This window comes from Aquarana catesbeiana, linkage group LG04 (assembly GCF_042186555.1).
Source record: "Aquarana catesbeiana isolate 2022-GZ linkage group LG04, ASM4218655v1, whole genome shotgun sequence".
NCBI lineage: Eukaryota > Metazoa > Chordata > Amphibia > Anura > Ranidae > Aquarana > Aquarana catesbeiana.
In genome coordinates, this window is record NC_133327.1 from 536556049 (window position 1) to 536572783 (window position 16735).

A 16735-nucleotide genomic window follows, 5' to 3' on the forward strand; every position below is an offset into this window, starting at 1 on the left:
TACAGATTTTTCTTCTAATTCTCCCTAAAAAATAGCAGTGTACTTGTGAGTGTGGCACTGCTGTACCTACAACCTCAAAAACTGTATATGTACAGTGTGAGCATTGCTGCCACTGACTTCTAGTCTCTGGAGATTTAAAGTGGGATTTGGAGATGCCACTGTTCATCTTGTTGAAGGCTCTTACATGATTAGATAGTACAAACAAATGGCCACTGCCCCCACCTATAACTGGCCTTTGCTGCAAGGAGCACATGGAAGGGGTAAGGCATGGCAAACAAAACCAAAGAAAATTCCCAGCTCAACTTACCAACCAGCCTGAAACCAACTGAATTATCCTGTCTAACAGTATGCATTAAAATAAGGGGTTTCGTTTGCGTACATTTGCAAATACAGGCATAAGTGTTTAGGGAGGGGTGAGCTCCCTCCAGGCTCACCTGCCCTCTGCCTATCCATTATAATGCATGTGCTTCTATTATGGAAGCTCTCAAAATTTAGAGTTAGGACTGCAGATAATACTGGGGTGCCATGAAGTGGCTCTGCAGCATATGCATGTATTTACAAATGTGTGCAACCTAAACCCCTAAACCCCTGTTTTTAATGCACACTATTAGACTGGATAATTTGGGTTGGTTGCAAGCTGGTCAGTAAGTTGGGTTGGGAATTTTCTTTGGTTTTGTTTGTCTTACATGATTAGACCCTGCCTCTACCAAGGTGTCCCCTCCACACAAAGGCAGTACAGACAAGGCATGGTTAGTCAGTAGTAGGGAAAAGACAAGGTGCAGAGAGACCACTGGCAATACTGGTGACTAATCCTATGCCATCAACCTGCTTTACTTGGTCACAGCTTTCATAGTTGATTTTTCCTTTAAAGGATGTCAAAACCAAAACACACAAATGTAATATATTGCAACTTATCAGTCCTTACATGTGATGGCTGAATTATTTTCATGTTTTAGGCTAAGTACATTTTCTGCAAGTACAGAGAATACCAGTTGATCCTGTCAGAATTCAAGTGCCCTTGTAACTTTTAGTGCACTGAGCTCAAAACTTCCATCAAATGTTATCAGCTTTCAAAGCTATTTTATGTGAAGTACAGAGCCTCCCTTTTTCCTCTTCTTCTGGGTGTGATAAGGAAAGGTGAAGATACTTGTAGTCTGAACAAGGAGAGCAGGAGAGCAGCTTAGCATAACAATGATGCTCCTCCACAGATACAGTACAGTGAGTGTTGCACACTAGGGCAGAATGTGTGCTACTGGCAGGATCATCAGGTGAAAAAACAGGAAAATCCTAAAAAATAACTAATGCAGCCACCACATCTAAGGACCACATATTAGGTCTAGATACTCTGACAGTGCCGTGCCTTGTCACAGTGTTAACAGATTTTGGTGTCAACCAGGGTTCTCACCCATGCAGGTTAAGGGACTCTGGGAAGTGTGTCTCATTGGGAGGGAACGGGCCTTCCAGTTTTCTCCAGGATTGGTAAATTCTGGTATGGGTTCTGGAGCACTGAAACTTTGCAGCGTATCGCGTTGAATGAAGCTTTAAATGCCGGATCCATATTTTACTGGCAACCAGCATCCTGATTCTGTAGGTGTGCTAGTCCTTTTAGAATAGGGACTGACTATGGTTCAGTACTTCACCCTCCCAAGGAGGTCACTCTGCTGCCAGGAAGCATCACCACACCAGGGTCATGTGTCCATCTGCACTGACCAATCAACTTTCCTCAATCCCAATCAACAGTTTTTTACAAAAAAAGACTATTTTTTTTTCATTTAAAGAATTTTCTAAAGCATTATGAGACATAGTTAAATGTGTAGTGTATATTTTATCAACTGTAGAATAGCTAAGGTCCACTTCAATTTAAATTCCTAAACTAAAGATTATTTGCACTAATCTGCACAAGCGAATGTTCACTTAGCTTAGTGCCCTGGTGGCAAAGTAGTAAGCTAAGTGAATATTCAGAGAGCAATCTATGTAGTCCTTTACCAAGTCAGCCCCACAGAGGGGGGCAACCTTATGTAACCTAGGTTTAGGAACTCTGAGACATCTGAATGTTCGCAGGCACTGGTCTTTGTACTTTATTAAGTGATTTACACAGGGCTTTTTTTTTTTGTTTCACCACCGCTAGCTCTGGCCCTCTGCTCCCCGTTCACCACTGTCACTGTAAACACTGAAGCCTCGCTTCGGTGTTTACAAGTGACAGCTTGTCTCACAGCAGCTCCCACTGAGTCCAGGGCGGCAACAAAGGAGATGCAGGTGCCCTGGTTGTCGAGTGTAGAAGAGAGAGGTGGAAGAGAGAGGTGGAAGAGAGCTGAACTCTGCACTGTGTGTTGCGCACCCCGTAACTCTGCAAGCAGTGCACCCCTTAATTCTGCAGGTAGCGCACCCCTAGCTCTGCACTCTGTACATAGCACACCCCTTAATTCTGCACTCTGTATGTAGTTCACCCCTTAACTCTACACTCTGTATGTAGTTTACCCCTTAAGTCTGCACTCTGTATGTAGCGCACCCCCTAACTCTGCACTCTGTATGTAGTGCACCCCTTAACCCTGCACTCTGTATGTAGCGCAACCTCTAACTCTGCACTCTGTATATAGCTAACCCCCTAACTCTGCACTCTGTATGTAGCGCACCCCTTAACTCTGTACTCTGTACTATGTGTGTAGTGCACCCCCTCAACTATGCACTCTGTGCTTAGAGGACCCCTTAACTCTGCACAACTCTGCACTCTGTGTATAGCGCTGTGTGTAGCACACACCTTAATTCTGCACTCTGTGTGTAGTGCACCCCTGAACCCTGCACTCTGTATGTAACACACTCCTGGTATTTAATGCCTTTTTAAGACCCTCCCACTGTGCAATTTGGCCATACGCACTCACCATTTGTTGCGGTTTGTCCTAGAAGGGGGGTGAGGGGCAGGGGGGTGCATGATTGAGTTTGCCTACATATTCCCTGAGAAACAAATCCCTGTTTCAACATTGCAATGCTATCTGAATCATGTTTATGGGGCTGTAAGTACCAGGATATTTTTTAACATTTTGTAAACAGCAAAACAGCTGATCCTGATGACCACACTCTACTGCCAACTCTAAATTACAAAAGTAATGCTGCACTTTGCAAATTTCCAGCTAGTTCCCACCATCATAAGATAAAGATTCAGCACCCTATTAAAACCATAAAGCTTCATTGACCATATTTTAAGCAGCTGATCCGCTTTGGTGTTAACATTACCTTTGATAGCTCAAATCTCGAACAAATCTTTCATGACTCGTTGGTAAGCTAAATTGAAAAAAAGTAATGGTTACCAAAAAGAATGACATGTTAGAAAATAAGTAAAAATAAACCTGTACTTCATTTACAAGTTTAACCAGTTATGGATTAAGGGAGTGCTACACATGCCCAAAAAAACCAGTCAAAATACTTTAGCCATGCATAGTATGCCAGCACCTCCTCCCTTGCAGCTCTCTGGCCGCATTTCCAAGCAATACCTGGCTGTCATTATGACAGCCTGGACTTGTTTTATTTACATAGGAGAAGATTCTACTGCTCCTGTGTAAACTTGGGCCCTGTACACACGGACAGAATGTCGAGAAACATTTGCCGGTATAAAAACTACCGGCTACATTCTGCCCTTGTGTATGTCAGTCTGTTGGACGTGCATGCCAGAAAACCAGCAGCCGACCGACTCCCAATCAGCGATCTCAGCCTGGCAGAGAGCACTGATTGGAGTGTTTTGGCGGGGGGGCCATCCCCCTGTTAGAACACAACAGCTCAGCGGGGGAGATCGCTGTACTAACCTCACATGGTTAGTACAATTCTGACCGGAGCTGACAGTTTTTCTTTTCATGCAACCAGCTGGATTGCACGAAAAACAACTAATAGTGTGTACCCAGCTTACCACTCACAGAACAGTTTCTGCAGTGTCAAGATGAGTTACAATGAAGCATTGTTATTATTGATCTTCTGGTTCATTGACAGCAGAACAAAGGAGTGACCTGATCTGCACATGATGTCAGTTAATGTGTATCTCTGGGCAAAACTTTTTTTTTTTAGTCTTGAATAGAGTGGGGAAGGGTTATGCTGCCTGTGTTACCACCAGAGAGATTTACCACTTTATTTATACCGGTGGCACCTTGTCACCAAAAAAGAAAGTAGGAGGAAATGTTGTAGAGTTCTCCCCAGAATAAGGGGTTAGGGGGAATCTTTAACTGGGAAGACTTGTTTGGGGACAACTGTTTAAGAGGGGAATTACCTTCACTTAAAGAGATTTCCTCTAACTTCCCATTGCATCTCTGGGACAGAAAATGATGGGAAACTTCCCCAATGTTACACAGACAGCATAAAATAAACTGGCACAAGTTTTAACCTTATCTAAAACTGAAAAGCAAGCTTTGTCCATACATGCACTGTAATGCAACCTTGAAATAACTTGTTAAAATTTTTAATCTCTTAGTAGGCCTTAGTTAAAGTAGTATTAAACTCTCACAATTTTTTTAACTTAACACACTAAGCACAATAAAATAAATCCCCCAGTAAACTATTTAGTAAAATTCTTACCCCAGCACTTGCAGTTAACAACTTTCAATACACCTGGCTCCTGCTAATTTAGTACTGCTTCCCTGAACTTTCGGTCTTTACAGGAAAGAGTTAAAAGTGGATAGTCTCCAGTCAGTCTGTTAGCTCGACTAAAGAAGGGGGAGGATGAAGAAACAGGGTAGTGCCTTGCCATCCTAGGCTACAGGACTGTGTATTTTTACTGATGCACACAGTGTAGGGAGACATAACTCAAGTTCCTGCATGCATAGGATGCTGCAAGAAAAAGGAGCCACTCTAAAACAGGGAAACTGGGGAAGCAGCCATTGGACCAGTTTCAACTGGATTAAAAGATGAAAAAGCTGCATACTCAGTAAGTGATTAATCAGCTGTTAAATGTGCTTAAAAAACTGAGGCTTTAATGTCACATTAAGACCCCTTTCACACTGAGGCAGTTTTCAGGTGTTTTAGCGCTAGAAATAGTGCCTGTAACGCACCTGAAAACTATAGCACTGCCAAAACACCGCTGCCCATTACAATGAATGGGCAGCGCTTCAGAAGCACCGCAACACAGAGTTTTTAACCCCTTTTTTGGGGTTAAAAGCACCCCGCTAGCGGACGAAAAGCAGCACAAAAGCGATACTTAAACAGCGGTAAAGCGCAGCAAAAACGAGAGGCACTTTACCGCTAACGGCCAGTGCTTTTAGTGTGAAAGCAGCCTAAACCTAATTGGCTCATCATTACTCCTTCCTTCCCTTCTCTCCTTAGCTATTATTTTGCTGCTGATGTTTTTAAATATTATTTTATTTTTTTATCATTAGTAATTAAACTTTTTTTTATTTTCATTCATTTGTTCCTTCAAAAAAGTATTTATTTATTTGTAAAAAACTGCTGTTTTTTGACTGTCATTATCCAAGAAGAAACTAGTCAATAAAATTAACTTCTTTATTGACAGGAACATGTGTTCTAAAACTAACGTTAATCAAACTTAAAAAAAGTATATATTTTTTATTTTGCTTTGTTACAGCCTTATGCTACAGATTGCATAGATTTTTTTTTCAAGACAACATAAGAGAAAGCTTTTTTTTTTTGTGCTCCTTTAAGTGGTTGTAAACCTAGTTACACCACTTGTACCTACAAGTAATCCTATAATAAGGCTTACCTGTAGGTACTGTAAATATTTCCTAATCCTGCACAGTTTAGGAGATATGTACCATATACGCTTGCGCGACATCATCGGCACATGCGCACTGAAGAAACGGTCTGCTTGTGCCGTTTCTTCAGGGCCGGTGCTGTGACCGGCGGCTCCTGCGAGCGTGCACGGGAGTGACGTCATCACGGCTCAAGCCTGTCAACCTGGAAATTTTTTTGGTTTACAACCACTTTAAGCCCTGTTGTGGGTGAAACATGTTGAGGACATGGCATTGGGTTGCAGTAAGCAGTTGGGGCTGATTTACTAAAACTGGAGAGTGAAAAATCTTGTGCAGCTTTGCACAGAAACCAATCAGCTTCCAGGTTTTTATGTCAAAGCTTAGTTAAACAAGCTGAAGATAGAAGCTGATTGGCTACCATGCACAACTGCACCAAATTTTGCACTCTCCCACTTTCCACTTTTAGTAAATCATCCCCAGTGTTCTGTCATTGCAGAGGAGATCAATTGACTTCATGAGTCAGTCCAAAGTAGAGCTTGGTAAAATGTCAACCACAGCAGCAATTCATAGCAACACTTATTTAACTATTTCCAGACATATACTGGTTAAAGCTACCCTTTAATATAAACCTTGCCCCCAGCCAGCCTTTGGAGAAAGAGAAAGCATTTGTTAAATTACCTTTCTAAACAAACTCTGTTTACAGAGTTCACTTTATGTGCTGATTTCTCATACAAAATACAAACAAAATGACTTAAACGGCATTTTACTTAGTACTTTTTGTCCGAATTCAGTTTTATAAAAGCATTAATCCAATAATTAGAATACCATGTATGCTAAATTGTTACTACTGTTGATATCATAAAGATTGTAAGGCACACAATGTATAACAGCACATAAGATATTTAGTATATATATTAAAAAATACTAGAGGGGCAGCACCAATTCAATCATTAAAAGTCTCTATAAAACATCATAAGAGAGTCCATAAAGCGTGTAGATAGGAGGATCACCTCAAGTTATAGAGAGGTCAACACCAGCATTGGTAATACAAAAGCCAGATGGATCATCAAGAATCTCACTGTAATGTCCGTCACTGTTTAAAAAAGTCCATAAAGAGTGTAGATAGGAGGATCGTCACACACCAGCATCAGTGTGCTGTAGGCTGCTTCAATGGAATACACCTGAAAGAATCCCACCTCCAGCGATAGATACAGGGTAACCTGTATTGATGTTTTCAAGCTACAGGATCGTTGGCATCTTTGTTTTATTCGGACTTCATCAAAGGAACCTTCTAATGCTTAGAAGGTTCCTTTGATGAAGTCTGAATAAAATAAAGATGCCAACGGTCCTGTAGCTTGAAAACAGCAGTACAGGTTTACCTTGCATCTATCGCTGGAGGTGGGATTCTTTCAGGTGTATTCCATTGAAGCAGCCTACAGTGACGGACGTTATAGTGAGACCGCTGATGATCCATCTGACCTTTTGTATTTCCAATGCTGGTGTTCACCCCTCTATAACTTGATGGTCAACACAATCTGGTAAGCAGATCGGCTTTTTCACACAGTGGTGACAATTAGATCACACTTTCCTTCACTGATGCTGGTGTGTGACGATCCTCCTATCTACACTCTTTATGGACTTTTTTAAACTTTTTATAGACTTTTAATGATTGAATTGGCGCTGCCCCTCTTGTATTCTATATGTTTTTTGGTGTGTAATCACACCATTGGACCTGTCTGCCTTTATATAGATGTCCTTTATCCAAGCAAATATTTCTTGTTGTTTTTGAATATATATTATAAACATCTTACCTGGTATCAATGATTTGTTGTAGGTCTCTGGTAGTCCTTGCATTAATCGTCTGAACACTAGATCAGAAAAAAGAGAATGTAAAATTGTGAAAATGTTACATTGTTAAAGGAAGCCATTATGGAAGGGTAAATGTGGTTTGCCATTTCTGACCTTTCTTTGTGAAAATGCTAGTTGACTGGCTCTAACGCTTATTCAATGGATTCAAAAAAAGGTTGAGTCAATGAACTGGAAAAATATACACATTTTTTAATGCATTTATACACCCATTTAATGCATTTTCCAGGGTAAGTGAGAATTTATGGAAGCCAGAGACCACCAGGAAACTAGCAAGATTAAAGCACAGCAGTGCCCAGCCAGGCAAATATTCAACCTTAAAAAATCTGTATATAACTGCACAGCTTAAAAAAGGTACTCATTTCTGATATAAAAACATGTATGAAAAATGAGAAGAAAGATAACATTATCTTGATTTTTTATTTTCCCAATTTTTATACCCTGCATATGACTGGGTATTCAAAGTGAACTGTAATTTCTAAGACTAACTGTACAAAAAGAATGCTATAGTCATATAAAAGCAATAAACTTATAGGTCTGTTCCGACTGATACAGAAGTTTGGAGATTACTCTGGATTCCGTATAAATTGGAAAAAATCTTCTCTTTTCCCTATCGATGAGGGGGTGACTGTCCCACCGGGGTGCCCCATTCCACTATCTGCATCTTTTAGATACCTGGGAATTGAGATTCAACTCCCCATTTCTAAGTTCCTGGAGGCCAATTTGTCACCAATTGTGGGGAAGTTTCGGGAAAAAGTTCAAAGGTGGCAGAACTTACCGATCACCTTGATGGGAAGGATAAATCTATTTAAGATGATCTTCCTGCCCAAGTTTCTATATATCCTTTCGAACTCCCCGGTTTTCGTGACATTGCAGGTCTTTAGGAATATTGACTCCATTATTGTAGGTTTCTTGTGGGGATCTAAAGCTCCCAGGGTCTCTTTAAAGGTTTTGAAACTACCAGTTACATTGGGGGGGCTAGCCCTTCCGGATCTGCGCTCCTATTTTTTGGCCTCACAGCTCTCTTTCCTGCACTGGCGGTTGTCCCCACAGACACCTAATGCCACTGCCTTGTTGGAGGCTGCAATTGCCACATCACAGGAGACCCTGCAGAATGTCTTATATAGGAGAGGGGTTCCGGGTAGAAAGATGGGTTCGGTGATGGCGTTACCGGGAAAGGTTTTTCACCTGTGCTCTCAGCGACGGGGTGATGAACCCTTATGGCTATCTCCTAACAGTCCTTTATGGTACAATCGATCATTGGGGGAGTTTATGAAACTTTCTGATGGCCCAGGGTCATGGGCAAAATACGATATTAAATATCTACACCAAATTTGTAGTGATGGTCGTTTGTGTACGTTTACCCAGTTGCGTGAGCAATTTGGAGTGCCGAGGTCTTGGCTCTTCCGATATGCACAATTTAGGCACGCAGCATACACTCAGTTTGGAGGGTCTGAGATTCGTGTCCAGAATACAGACTTGGAAAGGGTACTGATTGACCCGGATGAGTCAAAGAGGATTTCCAGATATTACGGGGCGGTGGGTCCGGGTCAGGTAGCTTTGACCTCCAAGGCCAGGGGGAGATGGGAGGTGATCGTCCCGGAGTTGTCGGAGGAACTGTGGCAGGAGGTACTGGACACATTTTTGGTGTCTGTTATCTCCTCCATGGACAGAATGATTCAATATCGATATCTACATCAACAGTACTATACACCGACCAGATTACATCGAATGCATAGGAGTGATTCTGCTTTATGTCATAAATGTGGGAAGGAGGAGGGCACATTTGCACATATGGTGTGGGAATGTATGAAGGTGAGACCGCTATGGTCTCAGGTCACTGAATTTATATCAGATAAGTTTGCTTTACCGAATATTTGCTCTCCTATGCGGTGTTTACTTGGGATTTTTGATCAAGAGGCGTTAAATGCCCACACTAAACTGTTCCTAAGGATCCTGTATTTTGGTGTTAAAAAACTCATAGCAAGGAGATGGATACATGAGGAACAATTGACGCTAGGGATGTGGATTAAAATAATAAACGCAGATTTAATGATGTATAAAATGACTTACGAGGCTAGAGGGGCTACCAAGAAGTTTAGGAAAGTTTGGTCTCGGTGGATAGACTCTGAGAATACTCTGGATGAGGAGACGCCCTAGTATGTTGTATGAGTGATAGATTAAAAATTCTGGAGAGATGGAAATAGACTGTTTGCTTCCCCTTCCTAGATGGGCCAGATATGTTTTTGTTTTTTAAGAATGGGCAGAAAAAATACTGAAATGCAGACATCCCGGGGAAAGAAGGTGGGAGGGGAGGGGGGGGTGTATTGTTATTGGGGTTTCTGTTATGGAAAAAATGCACGTGTATACTATCATAGGACAGAATTGATGATGGAAAGAGCATATGTTAAGCCTGCAATATGATTGTTATGTTTATGGAATTTCTATGCTAATGGAACATATGGAATAGGTGTAAGATGAGTGATATGTATACTTGTTGTGCATAATAAAAAAATTAAAAAAAAAAAAAAAAAAACGTATAGGTCTGATACATAAGCTTACTGTACACATCTCCATCCCATATTAATTCAAAAAGGACCAAATCTAAATGCCCGCAGGACTTTTTTGGAAGTTATTCAATACACAAAATTATATGTACATAATAATCCATTTTATTAAACATATAAAATCATGTAGAAGTTAAAAGCTTAATTAACACCAGGCACCAATTTACAATAGCACATATGTGGCCATATATACAAATAATCCCATCATATAGTCAGACATTGAGCTTGCAAATAGATCAGATGAGCAAGCTGCATCACAGATCTCAATGCGTTTGTGAACCAAAATCCACTTCTTCAGGAGTCAATGCTACTGACAAGGTATAAATCAACTTAACAAAGATGATTTAATAAAACCATATAAACTCTGGAGGACAAATACCCAAAGACATGTCCTTGCAGACTTCCAGAAAAGTCCCATGGGCATTTTGATTTGGTTCTTTTTGCTATAGTCATATGACTTCAGGTTTACAATATAACAAAATAATTTTATATTGGTGGCAGTATAAACTAAGGGCCTGTGTTAACAGGATTTTGTCAGAACTGCTTCTCTAAGATTAGATGTCATAAGCACACAAGGGCACACCAAAGCCGGAACATAGAAGGTGAAAGACAGGTTTGCTCACATTGTCTCAGCACAACTAGATCTGACAAGAAAAAAAAATTAAATAAGGGCGAGCACACACGAGTTCCCCAGAACAAGCCGCTTGCTTTGGGGGCATTCAGTGTGGGGGGGGGGGGTGTATGCCGGCTGGGGACCTGAGAAGAGGAGGATTGGGACTGCTCCGTGCAAAACCATTGCACAGGGCAGGTAATTATAACATGTTTGTTATTTTATAAATAAAAAATCTGAAGATTTAGTGTCACTTTACTTAACCATTTGCCGACCGCTGCACGCCAATGTACACCCAAACTTTGCCGGTGGATATCGTTGTTATGGCAGCAGCTAGCTACCCGCTACCCCTGTATCCCCGTTTTCGTGTGGCGGTCGGCTTTCTGAAAAAAGTGGTCCCTGCGGTGGATTCGCCGCGAGATCACTTTTATCGGTGGCGGGAGAGGGCCCCCCCCTCCCGCCGCGATCCGGTGCCCTCCGCCGCTACCGACGGCTCCGGTGATCGCGTCCTGCTCAGTTCTGTGCCTGGAGACGAGTGAGGCTAAGATGGCGCCCACTCGTCTCCATGACACTGCTGGGCGGAAGCGATGTCAAAACGACACTTCCGCCCACGCCTCTTAAAGGCATATTTTTTTTAATGTCATTTTTTTAAAACCACACATGTGAGATATTGCCGCGACCGGTAGAGCGAGAGCAATAATTCTAGCCCAAGACCTCCTCTGTAACACAAAACATGAAACCTGTAGAATTTTTTAAACGTCGCCTATGGAAATTTTTGAGGCTAAAAGTTTGACGCCATTCCACGAGTGGGCGCAATTTTGAAGCGTGACATGTTGGCTATCAATTTACTTGGCGTAACATGATATTTCACAATATAAAAAAAATTGGGCTAACTTTACTGTTGTCTTATTTTTTTATTCAAAAAATGAATTTGAATTTTTTCCAAAAAAAGTGCGCTTTTAAGACCGCTGCACAAATGTGGTGCAAAAAAAAGTATTGCAACAACTGCCATTTTTTTTCCTCTAGGGTGTTAGAAAAAAAACATATATAATGTTTGGGGGTTCAAACTAATTTTCTAGCAAAAAAAAAACTGTTTTAAACATGTAAACACCTATAATCCAAAATGAGGCTGGTCCTTAAGTGGCTATTCTGTTTTAGGTTTGGGGATAATAAGTACACAGTGCATTATTCCATTAGCTAAAATGCACAATTTGGGGACAGCACCACCAAGGATCCATCTGTATTTCCCTGGCAGGCAGTATTGCCACCTGGAACTTTTACTTATACATGGAAACAGTGGTGGAGAGAGTGGCAGTATGTTGCCATTCTAATTCACAGCCAATGTCGGTGATGCAGAACTCCATCCCTGAGCTCAAATAGGCATGTTTACATATCCTAATCTACATACTAATAGTCAGTTGCAATTATAAAATTATTATAAGGTATTCGCACAACAAAATTCTTTAATAATTACATAATTATGAACTGAGTTTTACAGTGCTCTTACCTCATATTTACAACATACACTGAATAATTCCAAAATTGAAATGTCGAGTTAAGCTGGAAAAAAACATATTTCACATATAGTAACTACAAAAATTATAACACTATTTAGAATAACATGTAAAACTGCTGAATGTCTACAAATTGAAAATAATGACCAATTTCCTGTCAACAATAATTAAAAGGAAAGTTAATATTTTGGAAAGTTTGTCTAGGTCAAGTATATTATTTCACAGCTGAACAAAATTTCCTGCCTTAAAATTCAATGACTATTTCCTACCTTCATTTGTTTCTTTTACAGTTAAAATCCCAGCCTATTTTTTTCCAGTGACGCCTCATCTTATCTTTACTCTGCTTAAGGGATGCACCTCTATGAACTACAAAAATAATAATGAGGTAATCTAAAAAGCGCTTTTCATAAGGTTTCTCTACAGCTTTCTAAAAATTAGTAGGTGAAAAAAACTGAAAATTGTTTCATACTTACCGTAATTTTCTTTTCCTGGTGCCTATCCATGGCAGCATACCTGTGACAAGCTCCACCTTGGTTCCTCCCTCAGGACCAGTGAATATTATCAAAGAAAAGGATTAGTGCACTCCCAGCATTCTAAGTAATATAGCATACTGAGGGTGGGATTGTATGCTGCCATGGATAGGCACCAGGAAAAGAAAATTACGGTATGAAGCAATTTTCTGTTTTCCTGGTGCCTCCATGGCAGCATACCTGTGAAAATTACTAGCTGAAATTGGTGGGATGATGCATAGTAAAAGATTTATTTGAAAAAGAATTTAAAATAGGCAAATGCCAGCCTTATAGCCTGTCTGCCAATTTCTACAGATGAGAAAGCTGCTGGGTCTACTCTAACGTCTCGTAAACGCATGTTGGGATGACTGCAATGCTACTCTTTAGATCGTTTTGATGGATACGTCTGCTCTGGCCATCCAAGAAGCAGAAAACAACTGGGTGGCATACAGCCCAACTGAAGAGGGGGTTCCTATCCCTGTACACCTTCTTAATCAACTTGATTATCCATGAAACTATTGTACTAGAGCAGGGATCTGCAAACTATGACTCCCCAGCTGCCGCAGAACCACATGTCCCATGGGGTATTGTAAAGCTCTGATATTCACAGACATGACTCGACATGATGGATACTGCAGTTCCGGAATGGCCGGAGGGCCCCTGATGATGCTTCTTTGCCCCTCTTTTTTTTTTTGAAGTATTACAAATAGGTTAGATGAAAGTCTGAAGGGAGTTGTGGCTTGAAGATAGTGTCTTAGCACCGAACTAATATTGTCTTTGTGAAGAAGGTCAAAATTGGATCTGAAAAGACTGGCAGGGCCCAAGGCTCAGAGATAGTAGAGGAAGAGGAGAACTTAGGGATGAATCCATGTACCATTCTAAGTCCCACTCTATCCGAGTACAAAAAATTATATTATTGCCTTCTGATCCCAGAGCCTGAAGTTCTGATACTCCCCAGCCCGATGCCATCACCACAAAGAAAAATAGTTTCCAAGTGAGATTCCACAAGGATGCTGAATCAGATGGAGCAAAAGGCTGTTTGGATAAGGGCTAGAGGGAAAGATAAGGGAAAGATTTGTTTTAATGGGTGGACTATCTTCTTGACTGTCTTGAAGAATTTGATTATTAAAGGATCTTCGGCCCATCTCTTGTTGTCACAGCAGAGATTGCCACCAGCTGTACCTTTAAGTTGCAAATTGCTTAATTCTAATCCTAAATCAAGGTCTGCTTGCAGGAAGTCAAGGAATTGGGAGGAAGAGGGTACATCAGGATTGAAGTATTGCCATTTGCAAAAGATCTAAACTTTCCAAACCTTGTCACACATATTGTTCATTGAAGGCTCCTGTGCTTTGAGCAGAGTTGAAACAACTCTGGAGGAACATCCTAATGATTAAAGCCTCTTTTTTAACATTCTAATGTGAAGGTGAGGATTCTGATGGGTGTGATGCCTCTAGCCAGAAGAAAAGGTATCAGAGGAATATTTACCGGAGGCTGGACACTAAGAAATATTGCTTTAGGGAATCATGAGTCTCTCTGCAAATATGGCAGGACTGTTATCACTGTTTATTGTTGATATTGCAAGTCTCAAGAGCATTTTCGAGGTAGGAAGCCGGAGGAGGCCTAAATTAGATTGCATGCCCAAGGACTTGACAGGGCATATACTGCTTCTGCCCAAGGATGAGATAGATGTGAAATAAACCTCCGCAGCTTGGTACTGCTTGCTGTAGCAAAAGTATGCTGTTCAGGAAAGGTCCGCTGGCCCACAATCCAACTGAATAACTTCAGTTGTAGGGACCATTTGTTGGGATCCAGGATTCCTTGGGATAGGTGATCTGCATCTGTGTTTAAGTGGGCTAGAAGATAGATTACTTTTAGGTCCTTCAAATTCCCCTCTGCCAAAATGAAGATGGGCTCCACTTCCCTTAGTAAGGAACTGTTGTTGATTCCGCCTTGGTGATGTACGTATGATATTGCAGCTCTATTGTCTATCTGAATCAAAACTGATTTGTCCTTGATCTGCAAGAGCGAATGCTGTCGATGCGAGATAAACCACCTGGATTTCCAGGATATTTGAGATGATGTCTGCCGCATTGAACGCCCATCTCTCTTAAACCAACATCTGGTTGCAATGTGCCTCCTAGCCTATTGTATTGGCGTCTGTGGTAAATGTGGTCCAGAAGACATGCCTTAATGGATGTGGCTTTACAGGCATCTCCCTCTTTGTCCACTAGTGCAGGCCCCTGTGTATCAAACTTGTTGGATATATGGACTGGGATAGACGGTTTGCTCCATTGCTTCAGGAATTCTAGCTAAAAGGTGTCTGAGGTATCCATGTATCCATGGGATCATCTGGATACAAAAAGACAAAAATCCCTATTAAGTTAAGTTAGCTAAAGGCTGTTATATAGGACCATGTCGTCACTCTCCTTACTTTCTGAATGATGGCAGGGACACCGTACCTTTTGCGGTGTTGAATAAGGCACCTAAACTGGAGAAAAGATGACTCGTTTGATGATTTACCATCCAACCGTATCTTGAGTGCAGGCCACAGCATCCACCTGTGTTCCACTAGCTGGGCTGGATCTTTTGATAAAAGGAGGATATCGTCTGGTTAGTGATAAGAACTGAGACCCAGCTCTCATAAAGAAGCTTGGATAGTGACCATAGCCTTCTTGTGGGCTCTGAGGGAAGTGCATGGCCCGAAGGGGAGACTTTGAAATTGTAGATGGGCCTGGTCGACCGAAAATCTCAGATACTTCTGTAACAGTTGTAGTATGGGTGCGTGCAAGTAAGCATCCCTGAATCCTACATCTAATTCTGCAGTTCTGGGGAATCAAGTCTGACTTTCCTCCTATGACGTGGGAAATGGCTTTCTGTAACCTTTTTGCAAAGAGTGATTTACTATCAAAAAAACAATATTTATACTAATTTTGTTTTGACACAGTGTCAGCTGCCCATAGTTCTGACCACAATACCCATATGGCTATCACAAGTAGTGACATTGATCTTGCAAAGTAGCGAATTATATGCATCGCCGTCTCACCAGTGAAGTCTGAGAGCCATAATTCGTTCAAAGCCTTGACTATGTTTTCCCTATGAACATTTTGATGAATCACTGTTTCCATGTTTTTGGTCCATGCCCACAGGGCTTTGGATACAGATAAGGCAATTGCTGACTTCCAGTCGTTTACCCGCCATTCGGTAAGCTCCTTTAAGTTGGAGCCTATTCATCTGTCTAAAGGATCCTCAGTTGAGGCTGAATTATTGATTGGTGAGATTAAATTCTTTGTTACGAACCACTGCCGTGTCTACCTCCGGCGGACTGCCTGGCAATGCAGAATCTTGTTCCGACTGTGGATAAAGTTTTCCTAGGCAATTTAGAGGAAAAAACATTATTTTTTTATTTTTTCCTTTCCTCTTCAACAATATCTCTGATATCATCCATCAGAGTAAGCCTATGTTTCCACTATTGCGACCTGAAACTCGCACGATTTTGCCACGATTTTGATGCAACTTGAAACAATGCCTGTGTATTCTTGAGGTCTGTGGACCTCAAGTCGCATCCAAGTGGGACCAAAGTAGTGCAGGGACTACTCTGAAGTCGCTGTGAATTGAAATCGTACAGATAAATGGTACTCATTGGAAATCATGGGGTGCGACTTGTCATGCAACTTTACAGTCCCAAGTTGCATGACAAGTCGCACTACTGGAAACTGAGCCAAAAGAAGTAAACCTGCTTCTTTAGAAATAGGAAGTACGTCTTTTGACTACGTAGTGTCGGCTTTCTCCCAGCCAATAGCTGGCTTTACAGGCTGGACATAGGGCTGAACTAGGAAAAAGTTGAACTCAGAGGGCTGAGCTTATCTGAGATATCCTCAGATGGCCCCCCATAATCCAGATGTCTAGGAGGGATACTTGCTGCGTGGTGAGAGGATTCTCTCGAGGATGGGCAAGGAAGAGTTAACTTCTCTGGAGGAGATTGAGC

The 16735-nt window shown here is 41.4% G+C and overlaps 1 protein-coding gene across 7 annotated transcripts in view; it reads right to left on the minus strand.

Moving 5' to 3' along the window:
- Window positions 1-16735, minus strand: part of ADGRG6 (adhesion G protein-coupled receptor G6) — a 295747-nt gene that overhangs the window by 65445 nt on the left and 213567 nt on the right. For all 7 annotated transcript variants that reach the window (XM_073627847.1, XM_073627848.1, XM_073627846.1 and 4 more), the window contains 3 exons: window positions 12235-12287; window positions 7496-7552; window positions 3232-3279 (listed from right to left, as the gene is read on the minus strand). In XM_073627847.1, coding sequence (XP_073483948.1) covers window positions 3232-3279; window positions 7496-7552; window positions 12235-12287 — 158 coding nt within the window. The remainder of the gene's footprint in view (window positions 1-3231; window positions 3280-7495; window positions 7553-12234; window positions 12288-16735) is intronic.